This window comes from Triturus cristatus, chromosome 2_1, assembly GCF_964204655.1.
Source record: "Triturus cristatus chromosome 2_1, aTriCri1.1, whole genome shotgun sequence".
Lineage (NCBI taxonomy): Eukaryota > Metazoa > Chordata > Amphibia > Caudata > Salamandridae > Triturus > Triturus cristatus.
In genome coordinates, this window is record NC_140581.1 from 504,091,854 (window position 1) to 504,108,028 (window position 16,175).

Consider the following 16,175-nt stretch of genomic DNA (forward strand, 5'->3'; position numbering starts at 1 on the left):
GGTATTTTGTTTCTCTTTTTCTGGGGATATTTGGGTTTGCCGTGCCCTATTTATATTGTCCATTTGTTTTCCATAAAGTTGTTAGATGTGCTATAGGAAATGTATAATTTACAATGATTTCTATGATGAACCTATATGGCATGAACTATTGTATTATTTTCAAGCTGAATAAAAAAAAAAAAAAAAAAAAAAAAAAAAAAAAAAAAGAGTCCGCACACTCACAAATTCAGCTATTAATATCTTACACAAATAAATAATTGAATACAAAACATATATAGAGTTGGCAGACAAAACATGCAGATCAGATTTCTGTATTTAAAGGGAATTGTGACTTATCTTAAACAGGAAGGTCTCCACAGACAAGAGGAAAAAGTAAAGCATATATGTTAAAACAACTTTTTTAATAAACTATCTCTCTAAACTAAGCTACAGAGCTGCTCGTAGCAGGGATGCAAGGCTAGGTCAAGACGCAATATGACAATTTCAAAGGTCATTTTAAAAAGTTTAAAGTGAAAGATTGATTATTTCACAGATCCCACCAAAAGCTGTCAACACAATTTGCTGCGGGATTTCCCTTCACAATTAACACCATTCACAGTACAATGTTAAATTTACGTTTCGCTAAATTCAGTGAATCTGTTCTTGCCTTTTCCTCTTTGCTTTGAAGAGAATATCATCTATCGTAGCTTTCAATGACCCGGACTCGTCTTCTTTCAGAACCTCCCTGCAAGAAAACAGTTCATGAATAACTAGCGTTGAAAAGCAATATTAAACTATGTCAATTTTTAAAAGGGCAAACTTTACCATGTTCTTTCGTAGCCACCTTCCCAGCGCTTAGTTTTCTCTATTTCGTCATCCATTTCTTTCTTTATTTTCAAATATTTTTGGTAAGAAACTGCAATTTGATGGGGAAAAAAAGATTAATGCACCGGTCAGTAATGGGAGAATATATTTTCGTTTTTAATCGCTGCATGTGTCGAAATACTGACTGAAGCTTGCCTAAATCATTCAAGGACCTGGCGCATGCAAAGACAACCAAAAAGAAGTACACGGGATGGTTAGCTTTGTTCCTAAATCACTTGTCATCGCGCCCACAAAATAAATGAAGACCTCATTCATAAATAGATCTATAAATAATTAAGATGATGGCCATGCCACTATGTAAAAGTGGCATTTAACACGTTTTACAACAGAGCAGCTCTGAATGCAGATGTTTACTTCATAAAACATATGTTTAGAACGGGCTCATTCAAAACGCAACTTAACGCACAATACTGTTCCTTTTTGTCGAAGTACGAAATAACTTCTTACCTTACATTTTTGGTTGCGTTTTTCAAGACATGTTAATTGAAAAAAAGACTAAGCTCTCAGTTACCTTGCCTCGTCTAAAGCCTAAAGATAGGAAGTAAAGTTTTTTGACTCAAGTAGAAAGAAGCAACATATTGACTAATTAGATTAGCGCGTTCCCAGCAAAGCCCCAGGAGAAGCATCTAAGTTCAATAACTTTTTTTTGCAGATGATTTCAGGTATACACCAATGCGTTAACGTAGAAAAAGTTCTTAACAGCCAAGTTATAATATATAGTTTGTTTTGTGCAATGGAAAGATGAGCACATGCATTATCAACCAGGGCCACTGGAATTATGCGGAAGGGAAGGCCCAAATTATGCAGTAGGTTTGAGCAAATTGTGCGTCCAGAAAAAGTAAATAATGAGGCGTAATGCGGCACATTTTGTAATAGTATTTTGTCATATTTACACTTGTTATTCATTGTCTGTGCATTGGTTGCACCTCATCAGTAACAATTTAATATTCAAATACAGCAATAAGCAACAGAAAGGTGACGAGTCAACTTTTGCAAAGGGCCTTCTGCTGTGCAGCAACACGTGTCACTGCGCGTTAGTCCCTTTTGAACCGTTTGAGCTTTTTTTATAGAAATTTGCAGATTTTGCAGCAGATGATGGATTATGTGAAAAACGCAGCAAATCCATAAAAATGTGAAAATCGCCGCACAATTGCATAATTCCAGTGGCCCTGATTATAAAAATGTAAATCAAACTGGGTATTGCCACTCAAATGTTCAATTTTAAAATTGTCACTGAATAACTTGTTTCACTTGCTCATTCAAAGCACAAAAACGCTCTCGCTCACCTGCTGGAAGCGCTGCTGAGACGCGCTAATTCCAGTCCCCCACCCTCGGGGAATCGCCATCACCGAGAGCGCGCCAAAGGCGGAGCCACGCCCCCTGCGAGGCCACGCCCACCGACCAACTCCTTAAACGCTCTCCCAGCGCATCGACTCCAGTCACTTGCAACCCTCTGAGGCGGAAAGCCGGAGGTTTCTTTTACTGTTCAATTTTAAAATTGTCACTGAATAACTTGTTTCACTTGCTCATTCAAAGCACAAAAACGCTCTCGCTCACCTGCTGGAAGCGCTGCTGAGACGCGCTAATTCCAGTCCCCCACCCTCGGGGAATCGCCATCACCGAGAGCGCGCCAAAGGCGGAGCCACGCCCCCTGCGAGGCCACGCCCACCGACCAACTCCTTAAACGCTCTCCCAGCGCATCGACTCCAGTCACTTGCAACCCTCTGAGGCGGAAAGCCGGAGGTTTCTTTTACTGTTCAATTTTAAAATTGTCACTGAATAACTTGTTTCACTTGCTCATTCAAAGCACAAAAACGCTCTCGCTCACCTGCTGGAAGCGCTGCTGAGACGCGCTAATTCCAGTCCCCCACCCTCGGGGAATCGCCATCACCGAGAGCGCGCCAAAGGCGGAGCCACGCCCCCTGCGAGGCCACGCCCATTACTTCTAGCACAAATGTGCCGACCCCCCCAGCGCAGCGGACGAGCGCAGCGGGAGCGCCGTTTGCGCGCCGAAGGCGCGCCCAAGGCAAGCCCGTCTGCGCCCGTCCGCGCACGACCGGGCCTAGGGCCAGAACCCCTGCCTGATTCCCTCCCCTCAAACATACGGTACTCCCGGAGAGACCTTTTGAGCCTCAGACCTCCTCCGCAGTCCTGTGATTACATCCATAATCCCAAGGGACCCTTCATTAGCTGCCCCTCATGCAAACCAACGCAGCTTAGGCTACCCGCGAGACCCAGCAAGCCTGTCACCCTCAACCTTGCCTCTCTGAACTGCCGCTCTCTTCCCAAACACGCGACTCAGATTGCCGACCTCATAGAGGACCATGAAATTGATATATTTTTTCTCACGGAAACGTGGCTCGGCCCTCATTCTCAATCTGACATGGTCTTAGCAACCCCACAGGGCTATTGTATTCAGTCCTTACCCCGTCCTCTAGGTAGAGGAGGAGGGATAGCCATTATCCATCGAGAACACCTCCACTTCAAAACCTACGACGCCCAGGTTACCGACGCAGAAAGCCTGCATTTCTCCGTAACTCTCAACCCAACCACCTCCCTTACAGGACTCCTCATTTATCGCCCTCCCGGCACTCCGGGCCCCTGCATCAGCTCGCTTCTGGACCTAATTACAACCCAAGCCCACGCCTTCTCTAACTACATGATAGTTGGCGACCTGAACATCCACCTTGAAGACCCGGCCAACTCGGCAGCCCTTGACTTGATTCAAGATCTAGCGGCTCTTGACATCCGGTTACTAAACTCCGGGGCCACCCACACCAAGGGCCACCTCTTAGACCCTGTACTTACAAACTCGCCTTCAATGTCAGCCAAAGAGGCCTTGCCCCTCCCCTGGACAGACCACTTTATGGTCTCCTTCCAACTACCTGTAACCTCCAAGAAAAATCGCACACCCCCCACTTTTAGCAAGGATAGGACCTGGCCCAGACTCTCCACGGACGAATGGACTCAGACCCTGGAAAAAAACATCCCTGCCCAGGCAGAAGACCCAAATACCGCAGACAAAAGATTCAGAGATTGGATTACCGCCTCCCTAGACCTTATACTTCCACTCAGAAATAGGGAAAATAAAAACGGCAAACGTGGCTCAGCTCCATGGTATTCCACAGAGCTAAGAGCACTCCGCAAAAACTGCAAAAAGGCCGAACGTCTTTGGAGAAAGACCTGGCAAAATGCCAACAAAGAAGACTACCAGGCTGCGGTCAAAATTTACAAAGAAGCTATCAAATCAGCCAAAGCTTCCTACTATACCACACGCATACAAGAAGCATCCAATTCAGCCCGAGAATCTTTTTTAATCGTCAAAGAGCTGACCAAGGTCCCCACCACCTCCTCCTCTAACACACCCAAAGTCGACAGAAGCAACGAATTAGCCATTTTTTTCAACGAAAAAATCACCCGTATCCTGGCTTCCCTCCCTCCCTCCAGCCTTCCCAGCCTTACGGAAAGCAGTCCGGTCCCCAATTTGTCTGAAAGCAGCTGTCGTCCTTCGCTTAAGACTTTTCGACCTGTCATCCCCGCAGAGGTTGAGCGAACCCTTGTAAAAATGAAAAGTGGATCGCCCCTGGACCCAGCCCCTATCAGGTTCCTTAAAACAGTAGCCCCAGTAATAGTTCCCACCATTACGGACCTCATCAACTGTTCGTTTTTACATGGCATCGTCCCCGACAGCTGGAAGAGTGCGGTGGTCAAAGCACTCATAAAAAAACCCCAGCTGGATCCAGCAGACCTGACCAACGATAGGCCAATATCCCTACTCCCTGGCATTAGTAAAGTCACCGAGAAATTGGTAAATATCCAATTATCTCAGTTCCTTGAGACAAACAAACTGCTCAGACAATCCCAGACCGGATTTCGCCCAGGCCACGGAACGGACACCGCACTGCTTGCGGTGATTGAAGAGGCAAGGGGCTTACTAGATTCAGGAGGATCAGTGGCAGTGATCCTCCTGGATCTAAGTGCAGCCTTCGATACGGTCAACCACCGTGTCCTTCTGAGCAGACTGGCGAAAGCAGGACTTACCGGGACAGCTATCGGATGGATCGAATCCTATCTTACAGGACGCACCTTTCAAGTCTGGGATGACAGTCACCACTCATCCACCCTCCCACTCACCAGCGGCGTGCCTCAGGGCTCTTCCCTGAGCCCCACGCTTTTTAATGTCTATATGGCCCCCCTCGAGGACGTGGTAACACCATTTAACATCAAAATGGTGAGTTACGCCGATGACACCCAACTGGTTGTCTCCCTGTCCCAGCTGATTGACCATCCGGAAAACCTGACTAACTGCCTCATAAACATCCACAACTGGATGAACGAATCATCTTTGAAATTGAATGGGACAAAGACAGAGGTAATGTTACTCGGTAAGCAATGGACATCTATCCCTCCCACGATATGGCCCGATGTGTTCGGTGAAATCCCCCCCCCCTAAATCTGAAATCAAAACACTCGGGGTGTGGCTAGAGCCACAACTCACGATGAAGACCCAGGCTACCAAAACCTCGGGCACATGTTTTGGGCTCATGTGTAAGACTCGTAAAATCCTGCCCCTACTCCCTCCTATGTCCAGAAAGCTCCTTATCCAGGGCCTAGTGCTGTCCCGCTTAGACTACAGCAATCTAGTCTATCTGGGTGCCCCCGAGGCTACCATCTCGAAACTCCAGCGCACACAGAACGCGGCAGCACGTATGATCACCCACACCCCCTCCAGAACATCTGCCAAGCCAGCCCTTAAAACCCTGCACTGGCTCCCGGTGCGCCAAAGGGTGCACTTTAAAGCAATGTGTATCACACACAAGCTCTACAACGGTTCCGGCCCAGCGATCCTCAGCAACATGATTACACCCTATACAGCAACCAGAGTGCTACGATCGCAAAATGAGAATCGAGTCCACATTCCCAGATTCAAAAAAGTCCGCACGGGAGGCCGCCAATTCTCCGTTCAGGCGGCCAAAGGCTGGAACGCACTCCCCCTGGCCCTCAGATTGGAATCCAATTACCTTGCGTTCCGAAAAAAACTTAAGACCCACTTGTTTCCCAAGTAACACCCTTCGACTACCTCCCGTCTCAATAGGTTCAAGTTACATAGCGCGGGGATACCCTTGGGTCACCAGGCGCTGTAGAAATCGCTAAAATAAATAAAAAATAAATAAAAATGTTCACATGGTGAAATGTATTCTATGGTATAGAGAAAGCAATTGTCATTAGACTTAGTTCAATATTGAGCAAAATAATGAATATTTTCTACATGCAGAGGCGGTGTGTGGCCAATATGGTTAGGCCTCATACTCAAGGCAATGTTTTATCTAAAAGAAAGCTTACAAACCATTGTCTTTTTGAACATGAGGGAATCAATAGCTAGTAAATCGAACAGAAGACGTGAGGCTAACATGGGGAATTTCCAAGACAGGCTAACCCTTCGTCACTTGGGAGCAAGGACACAGGAGATGTTTGGCTGCCAGTCCCTCAAGTACGAATTTCTAATTAACACAGGTCTACTATGTACATGGATTTATAAGCAAAGAAAAACCACCTCTGGTGGAAGAAGTCCGTTTCAATCAATCAATCAATCAGGGAATTTACAGAGCGCTCTACTCACCCGTGAGGGTCTCAAGGTGCTGGGGGGAGGGGAGGTTGCAGCTCTGGGTCAGTCGAAGAGCCAGGTCTTGAGGTTCTTCCTGAAGGTTCCTGAAGGTGTGTAGGGTGGGGGAGCATCTGATGTTGACTGGGAGCTCATTCCAGGCTTTGGCTGCGACGTGGGAGAAAGCTCTTCCGCCTGCTCTGCAGATGCGGGGGGGCCTCTGCGAGTGCGAGGTGAGCGGAGCGGAGGTTTCTCTTGGGTACGTGGAAGGAGACTCTCTGCTTGAGGTATTTGGGTCCGATGCTGTGGAGGGATTTGTAGGCATGGGTGAGCAGTTTGAAGGTTACTCTCTTCTCGGCGGGGAGCCAGTGGAGGTCTCGTAGGTGTTGGGTCATGTGTTCGTCCCGAGGGGTTCCGAGGATGAGTCTGGCTGTGGAGTTCTGGATGGTTTGGAGCTTGTGTAGGAGATTTCTGTTGATTCTGGCGTAGAAGGCGTTGCCGTAGTCCAGTCTGCTGGTTACGGGTGACAGTTTTTCTGCATTCGGGGGGTATCCATTTGAAAGTCTTACGGAGTATCCGAAGGCAGCTGAAACTGGTGAAGGCGATGGAGTTGATCTGGTGGGTCATAGTGAGGGAGGAGTTGAGGATGAAGCCGAGGTTCCGTGCGTGGTCTGTCGGGATGGGCGGACTACCGAGGGCCACCAGGTTTTGTCCCAGGCGGAGGTGGAGGGTCCGAGGACTAGGACCTCAGTCTTCCCCGAGATGAGCTTCAGGCAGCTGTTTTTCATCCAGGCTGCGACGTCCTTCATTCCTTCCTGGAATCTGAGTCTGGTGTCTTTGGGGTTCTTCGTGAGGGAGAGGATGATCTGGGTGTCGTCGGCGTATGATACTATGCTGAGCCCATGCGGTCTGACGATGGCGGCGAGGGGGGACATGTAGATGTTGAAGAGCGTGGGGCTAACCGATGATCCTTGGGGTACTCCACAGTTGATCTCTGTGGGTTCGGAGAGGAAAGGAGGGAGTCTGATCCTCTGGGTTCAGTTGAGGGCGGTTCCTTGTATCCCAGTGTCGAGAAATCTGGCTGGGAGAGTGCGATGTGAGACAGTGTCAAAGGCTGCGGAGAGCTCCAGTAGGATGAGGACCGCGGTGTGTCTTGAAGCATGCGGATGTCATCTGTGAAGGCGAGGAGGGCGGTCTCGGTGCTGTGGTTGCTGCGGAATCCGGACCGAGAGGCGTCGACGATGGTAGTCAGCTGAGTGTTTATGAGTCTCTCGGTGACTTTAGCGGCGAAGGGGTGGAGGGAGATGGGCCGGTAGTATTTCAGGTCTATCAGGTCGACCGAGGGCTTCTTGAGGAGGGGTTTGACCTCAGCCCGCTTCCAGTCGTCTGGGAAGATTCCGGATTCGAAGGGAGGCGTTGATGGTCCGTCCTAGTTCGGGTGCGAAGGCGGCCCTGTGGTAGATGTGCGGTGGGCAGGGGTCCATGGGGGCTCCTGAGTGGGTGTTCTTCATGGTCGCGGTGGTGAGTTCGACAATGGCAGGATTCCAGACTGTGATGGTAGGCTCTATGTCGGTGGTGGGGGGGGGGGGCGGGAGGGGGTAAGGGGGGGGTGACCGGCGTGTGTTTGCTGAAGTTGTCGTTGAGTTTGTTGCAGAGTTCTTGGGATGGTGTGACGTCCGTGGCTTCGCTGGGGGTTTTGGTGAATTGCTGCACGACTTTGAAGAGTTCTTTCGCGTTGGCTGCGTTGGTGTGGCTCTTGTTCTTGATGAACGCCCACTTGGTGTCTCTTATGTGCTGGTGGTATTCCTTCAGGGCATTCCGGTAGCTGTTAAGGTCTTCCGTGGTTCTCCGGTTTCCCCAGGTTTTCTCGAGGCATCTGCAGGAGCGCCTGGATTCTTGGAGTTCGTGGTGAACCAGGCAGCCTTTAGAGGGCGTTGTTTGCCGGGGTGGTGGAGGGGTGCAAGCTTGTCGGCGCAGCTGGAGATCCAGCGGTGAAGTTCCTTGGCTGAGAAGTTGGCGTCAGTGTTGGTGCAGGGTGGGTCTAGGAGGAGGGTGGTGCTAAGGTGCTCCTTTGTGATGTTGTTCCAGTTCCTGCTTGGCGGGCGCGGGCGGGTTTGGGTCCGGTGGTGGTGTTGAAGGTGAAATGGACGCAGTGGTGGTCCGTCCAAAGGAGGTGCGAGGTGTGGCTGAAGTGGATGTTTGTTCCTCCTGCAAAGATGGGGGTCGAGGGTGCGTCCTGCTCTGTGAGTCGGGGTGGTGATGAGCTGTTTTAGTCAGAGGTTGGAGAGGTTGTCGAGGAGGGTGATGGAGTCGGGGTCGCTGCGGTTGTCGAGGTGGAAGTTCAGGTCTCCGAGTAGGATTTAGTCTGCAGAGGTGATGGCGTGGGGTGCAACGAGGTTGAAAATGGTGGTTGCAGACTGGGTGCGAGGTCCGGAGGGTCTGTAGGCGAGGGTGCCGCATAGCGTGGTCTTGGGGTTGGTCTGGATCTGGAAGTGGAGGTGTTCTGTGTTGGGGTGGGGGTCGCTCATGTTGGATGTGGAGAGTCAGAGGGGGGTCTTGTGTGCGATGGAGAGTCCTCCTCCTGGGCGGGCCTTTCTCTGGATCTTGTATCTGTCGAGGATGGCGGTGGCGATGTCAGGGCCGGAGGTGGAGTTTGGCCAGGTTTCCGTGAAGAATGAGACGTCGGCGAGAGGGTGTCGAGCAGGTTCAAATCTCTACGGCGTGTCTGTGTAGGGAGCATACGTTGAGGAGGATGCAGGTCAGGGCTCTGGTGAAGTGGGCGTCCCGGGAGTCGTCGGCGGTCATGGGGGCGCTGTTGGCGATGAAGCATCGTCTGCAGTGTCTGCAGGAGAACTGCCCGCAGGTGGTGTTAGGTGTGGATCTTTTGCAGTTGGCGTGTCTTCCGGGGTTTAGTGCGTTGAAGGTGGCGGAGTCATATCAGCGGGGTCCCTGAGATCCAGTTTCAGTATAGCAAAGGGGGAATAAAATTGACCCACAGGCAGGAGAGAGGGTGACTGTAACTGCAACTAAAACTGCGACTGGTTCCAGCTGACAGACTGACCTTTTGGGAAGAGGCCCTGGAGCAGGGGGGGGGAAAAAAGGAGAGAAACTGTCACTTAGCCTCTCCAATGACTATGCCTGGCCAAGCGAAGGGACTGAACAGAGAAGGATTATCACTAAAACATCAATTAGGTAATCAGTGTAAACATTCTTCCTACTACGTACTACATTTGCAACATTTAATGTCAAATCACTCTCCAACACGCTGCACATCTTGCTTTACACATTACACTCCAGTCCTGGTTTCCACCTGACCATTATGATGTATCATGTAGGTTCTTCTGCCACCAAACCCTGGCTAGATCACATCCTGGAGTTTGAGTGCTGTTTAGTATAAAGGGTCCTGCTTTCCTTTGTAGAGCCTAACCCCTCCATACATGTCTATTGGATTTTACTCTCTCTGAGCCTCAGTTCTCTTAGTCCTGTTTTCCCTATATCCTTTATTATTCCTTCCAGCTTTCTTCGTCTTTTCCCCCATACAAGTCTAAGTGCAGCCACATCCCTTCACTGAGGATTCACTGCATGTGGTAAATGTATTGCACTTGGCTCTCTCCATGCACCTGTACTCCCCTGTAGAGCTTCTAGCTATTTTAATGTGTGCTCAGTACTCACTATATAAATACAATTACAATTACTCCACTTCCAGCAACCATCTTCACTAAAAGACTCCATGCAAAACATTGCTGTTTTGTTTTTACTGTAAGGGGTTTTCCTACTTTGTGTGCTTTAGATATTCTTTATTACTTGCCCCCCTCGCTCATAATTACCTGCATTGGAGTACAGATCTGCTTTTCCCTGAGCCTTGTTTCTGCATTCAGCTCCTCTTGCTCCATTCCCTTTTGTCCTCTCTTCTTTTTATGTTCCATGGGTTAGTGCCTCTTGCACCGAGATTGACTTAGCACTCTTTTTCTGTAAGAGCTTGTGTGTGTTTTCCAAGTCTCTGTGAAATTACATGCTTCTTGCTTTACTGTTCAATGTTTTCCAAATAGACAGAGTACTTTCTGCAGAGCATAGAAACTAACACTTATGGTAATCAGTCAATTCTTCTCTTGCTTTGTAATTTCCTATTGCAATTCCATTTGTTTACTCTACTATATATGTGTTGCCTTTCTATTTCAATTTTATACAGGCATTATCCCACTCAGTCCAGACTGGCCTGTAGATCCCACTCAGTTCCAGCCTTCTCCTCCTAAGTTTTCAGGTACTTGCCAGTGTGTGCTAAGTTAACCCACTGCTCCAGAATTATCTTGTTCCCAGCAGAGAGTAAGCTCTTCCAGCTGTTAGTCTAGTCCTTGCCACAGCTGGTGCCCTGACACTTATAAACAAACCCAACAGGGAATAAACAAAATAAATGAACTGATAAACGTGTTTTCCTGCATCTAGAATTGCAATGCAAGGCTATGTACCACAGAATAGGAGTCACAAACTAAAATTGATTGACTCCTCCTTTACAAATAATAAACGTATGTAATGTAAACACAAACAAATATATCGAATTTGTTCCAAAACGTCTAGGTCAGACACTTAGCAATATTATTGCTGAAGGACGTCCAGAAGATCTACCTTTCTGTAGTGGCAGTCTATATTTATAGAATTAAATTTGCTCAATTTCACACAAGCATCATTCACTAGATAAAAAGGTAAAGGACACAATCTGTTTTGCAATGGGTGTAAAAAAGCAACATGTAGTTTCAATTACTGGGTTGGAAGAATTTGTGTCTAATCTGTAATAGACTGGACTTCACATTAGACAACACCTGTGACCTTCAAATTATATACATGTCCCTTCAACAAGTACGTTACTCCATAGAACTCTTTCATCACCAAGGATTGTGATTTGTTTAAATATATTTGCTTAAATGTATACACTTACATAAGTACGTCAGGTTCTTTAAATGCAGTCCTGCCAACTACCAGGCATCAGGCGTTAGACTAACGCATTTCAGTGTGATGCTCCGCATCACCGCACTGAAATGCATTGTCACGCATAGCGCCTCAGCTGTTAGTTAAGCTAGTGCTGCCTAAAACTGAACAGGAGTGGCCGCTGGCAGTGAGACATGCACGCGCTGCTCCCACAGGCTTGGGGCTCAGCTGGCTGAGCTAGCAGCAGCTGCTGTAGGCCGTGCTGCAATGTATCTTGTGAGAAAAGGACATGGATTCCTGCCACGGTGCGGGTGATGTCACGTCCTGCTGGCAGAATTGAGAGAGGCTGGCTAGTGGTATTTTGGGCAAATCATGACTCTGGCAGCAGTGCTGCCTGCACCGGCTGCTGTGTCATGCTCAGCTCTCAGCTGAGTTGCAATTAAAATCAATGATCGATCCCCAAGCGCTACGGCGAATTCAATTGCCGACGGAGACAGTCTTCACCACAGAAAGGCGAGCTAGGCCAGTGATCTTTCTTCATTCCTCAATCCCGTGCCCAGGTTGGTTCCATGCACACTCCTGATTTATTCAAGCAGCCGGGCTGTGCTATGTCTGTTCCAGCGTCAACGACAATATTCTGTCTCCTGAGGAATGAATCTAGGCTATACGACAATGAGGTAACGCGTCTCAATTTATTTCAGTATGAATAAGAGCCAGTTTATGCTTCGCTCACCCAAAAAGGGCTAACACGGACTGTGTGCATCGTAAACATGGGCCGCTGCAATGTACTTACTAAGATACAGTTAGCTAACCATTTACTTAGTCACGGTACCGTCACCCCATAAAAATATTCCTCTGGGTACCTTAGTCTATCTTACACACACATACACCACCACCCTATTTTTCGCACAGTTCCCTCCCATGCATTCAACCTGACAGCAATTACGAATCGAAAGATCTCTGATAAAGAGCCCCCAGGCCCGTCAGGCATTGCATCGTAGTGCCCTATGATGAAGCATGGCACCCTATCAGCGGTGTGAGGGCATTAAGATCTACCATTCGGATCCCTTGTGATCCAGGTGGTCAGGTCTGTGATTCCACCACTGACGAGGAACTACTCCACCTTTATGGTTAGTTAACTGATTTCTAGGAGGAGCATGGGCGTAGGACCTCATTAAATATTGAGCTCTTCATCCCTCTGTTGATGAAATAGACTTACTGAGATGCAGACATAAGATTTACTAGTAGAGAAACACTTTACAAAAAGCATGATCAGCGGTCCACTGCAGGTGGCAAGTTTGGTCACGTCACTGCTGAATATATTGTAATTGTCTTGTAATGGTCTTAAGAGGCGTGCTTCCTTGAATTTATTAAGTTGGAATGAAATGCGATCTGTGGACATTTAAAAACATTTTAATTCAGCAAATAATGAATAGCGGGTACGAGATTTATTGGCAGCGAGTGTTCCTCGTGCAGTTTCAAAAATACTGAGGCTGCCGGCATCGTGTGTACAGGAATGAATCTGCTCTTGAGCTGGCCATCGGCGCGGCCGGCGCTGCAAATTAATTTCAATTAAGTGTGTGCCTAGGGTTATATAAAGCGCTATAGAAAACGGCAAAAGATGAATAAACGTGTAACTTGGAGACCGAACCTCATAATGCTGAACTTAAACACCATGAGGCCTGCTGAGCAGCGAAAGCCTTAAACTGGAGCAAACAATCAGAGACAGGGGTCTTGTGCACGTAGAGTCTGAGCCATGGGGTTAATGATGCCAAATCTGAGACGTGCTGCACACAGCGATTGAGGCCTGGGCGCACTGTATGCAGACTGAAGCCTGCTACACACAAACATTCCTCCTCTTGTAGGTCGAATCGGAGATGAGACCTAAGGAATGCTATTAATGCACACAGGCACAAGCCTCCTGCATGAATACAGCATTGCGCACAGCTACACTGTGCACACAGACACAAGCCTCCTGCACGCACCCAGCATTGCGCACAGCTACACCGTTCACACAGACTCAAGCCTCCTGCACGCATACAGCATCACACGGCTGCAGACTCTGTGGTGCCCACTGCTACACACAGAACAAACTTGCAGTCTATAATACACAGTCAGTACGGCCTGCTGCCAAAATGCAGCGCAATGACTACTGGACAGTTTGAGGTCTTCTGCAAACGGAGCCGAGACCTGATACGTGAAGTGCTCTAAGTCAAGCAGAGAAGCCTAGGGGACACCAAACTCAGCAGTCACTAGTCTGTCTGCAGTCTGCAAAGTTGTGTCACTAATTTAATTTACTTTTAGGAGAGCGCGTGGGTCTAATTTCTGATATTTCTAGGTTTCCCTCGTCTTTATTGCTTGATTTTGCTTGTGAGAAAGTGTTAGTCATAGTTGTTGAAATGTCACTTCTAATTCCACTGAAATTATGAAAATGTCACACATAGCAATCTGAAACCATGGCTATGTTACTGACAATTAGCAGACCTGTGCTTCAGGGGTGTAGCTTAGTCAGCGAGATTGGTGTGGGGGATTATTCTAAAAATGTCCCAACTAAAAAAGCAGTGATCTGTAGAGTGAAGAGGTGAGTATACTAAGGTTCAGGATGGATTGTGTCAATGAGAAATAGGGTCTACTGATTTGCATTTGGTGGGCCTCTGTCAAGAGTGGCACAGTGGGTGAAAAACGATGGGTTAGGATGCTACCCTGAACGATTGCCACTGGTTAGACTATTTGCAAGCATTCATTCTTTCACCTTTTTGGTGATTGCAGGTAGTGTGCCTGGAAACGTGGAACTGGTGCAGCTTTCCAAGCCTACTACTGACAATATTTGTGAATTCCCAAAAAGTAGTCATGAAATGTTTGGCATGGATATTTTACAACAAACAATGTAAAAATATGATACAATCTCTTCAAAATTCAAAAAAGTATATTCCTTTAACATGCAGAAGTGTTCCATTTTAGTACATCCAATTATATTACTGCATAAACTGATACTTATAACAAGTGAACGTTTTTAGAAACATTCATGGCTTGCTTCCGACCGACAATACCATTAGCGAAAGAAGCAAGTCAGTAGTCAAATAAATGCAAAACATGGCCTAGATACTTATTACAGATGGAGCAACAGTACAGTCCATTAAATCAAATACAAAAGGTGCTTCTACAGCACACATCCTGAACTACAGTATTAACAAGCATTTGCAATGCAACAGATCTCGCATTACTGGAAGTATGAGCTATTGGCGTTGCATTATTATTTTCAACGCCAATAGCTCATACTTTCAGTAATGTGAGACCAAGTGCACTGCAATTACTTGTGTAGTAAGCCAGGAACCAGCATTGTATGTCTCAGTGCAGTACCGCAAGCTGCTCCTAGAGGTCCTTAGTGAGCAAGGCACCAGCACTGCATGTCTAGGTGCAGTACTGCAAGCTGATCCTAGAAGCCCCTAATGAGCAAGGCACCAGCACTGCAAGTCTACAAGGTTGGAGTTATTGGCATTATAAATCGCAATGTTCTTTACCTAGCTATGTTGCAGGACGCAGTACCATATGTGGCCAAAAGCAGACATCTTTTAGTCACATATGGTACTGCACCCTGCAGAAGACATGGTAAATCCACCATACCCATAATGCAGTGCATGCAAGATAGTACTACAAGTACATTCAAATAGCTATGTCCATATATACAATCAGCTGCTTTGGAATGTGACAAAAGAATTATTACATTAATTTCGGATTAGGTTGTACTTTGTGTGAAGCTGATGAAGGGCAATTTATAGACGGTCTCATATAAATGGGAGATGTTCTAGTGAGTGAAGTAACCAATGCCAGCCTAGCTTAGGACCAAGTGTATGTCCTGCCTGAAGCCTTTTAAGAAAATTGTTCCTCAAGGCTTTAATTAAAACCCAGGGAGTAACACCACATATAACAAGGGGTAGCCTTATTGGAGACTACAAGAAGATACAAGTTGGTACTAAGAAGGGACTACTAAGCCTATTGACCAATGAAAAGCCACCATTTACAAAGGACAGGAGCCAATTAAAAAGATGGGCGGAGCTTTATGCCCATATCCTGAATACGTGTAACTGATGGAAAGGCCAGGACCTGTTTTGTTTAGGAGTCTTTAAATTAACGCTAGACCAAACAATTTATTTTCATTTGATATGGTACTTTATTTATACCTTTTATTCCACTTTAAAAAAAATAGTTGTTAATAATTCGAAACAGAAAGAGACGATAAAGTCCTTATACAGAAAGTGCTTATGTACATGTGGTTCACAAAACATAAAACAGCGATATTGTGTTTCGAATACACAATATAAACAAACATGAGTGAAAAAAATCATAAACCATATATCCTATTTTCTTGATGATCTTGTGTTACCTTTAGCATCAATGTCTGAGTATTATTTCATATCTAAATATTATTTCATAGACATTTCAAAGATGTTATATGCATCGACGTTTCAATTAAGAAAGAGGGAACACAGGGAAAACATTGTTGTCAAATACATGGGACTTTTCTCTGTATATAGACAAAAAATAATTTCATAATTCCTCCATGTTTGTATCCTATGTCTTACTTAAGCCAACGTGTTTCGAGTCTCTAATAATGAATATGTGTACTCTGAGCAGGGCTCTTGATTTTTTGGAAGCACTGCTTGTTTCTAAAAACCGGATGTATAAAGAAAAAAATGTTTTAAAGAAACATATAACTTGGGGGCGTGGCTAAGATGGCGGCCTGATCGGACGTGGTTTGCTGAGGCTCCCCGCCACGGCCCTTCTT

The 16,175-nt window shown here is 46.7% G+C and overlaps 1 protein-coding gene across 2 annotated transcripts in view; it reads right to left on the reverse strand.

Annotated features, from left to right (window-relative positions):
- Positions 1-16,175, reverse strand: part of GTF2H2C (GTF2H2 family member C) — a 349,036-nt gene that overhangs the window by 302,419 nt on the left and 30,442 nt on the right. For both annotated transcript variants that reach the window (XM_085632380.1, XM_085632381.1), the window contains 2 exons: positions 805-895; positions 647-724 (listed from right to left, as the gene is read on the reverse strand). In XM_085632380.1, coding sequence (XP_085488506.1) covers positions 647-724; positions 805-860 — 134 coding nt within the window. In that variant the 5' untranslated portion in view covers positions 861-895. The remainder of the gene's footprint in view (positions 1-646; positions 725-804; positions 896-16,175) is intronic.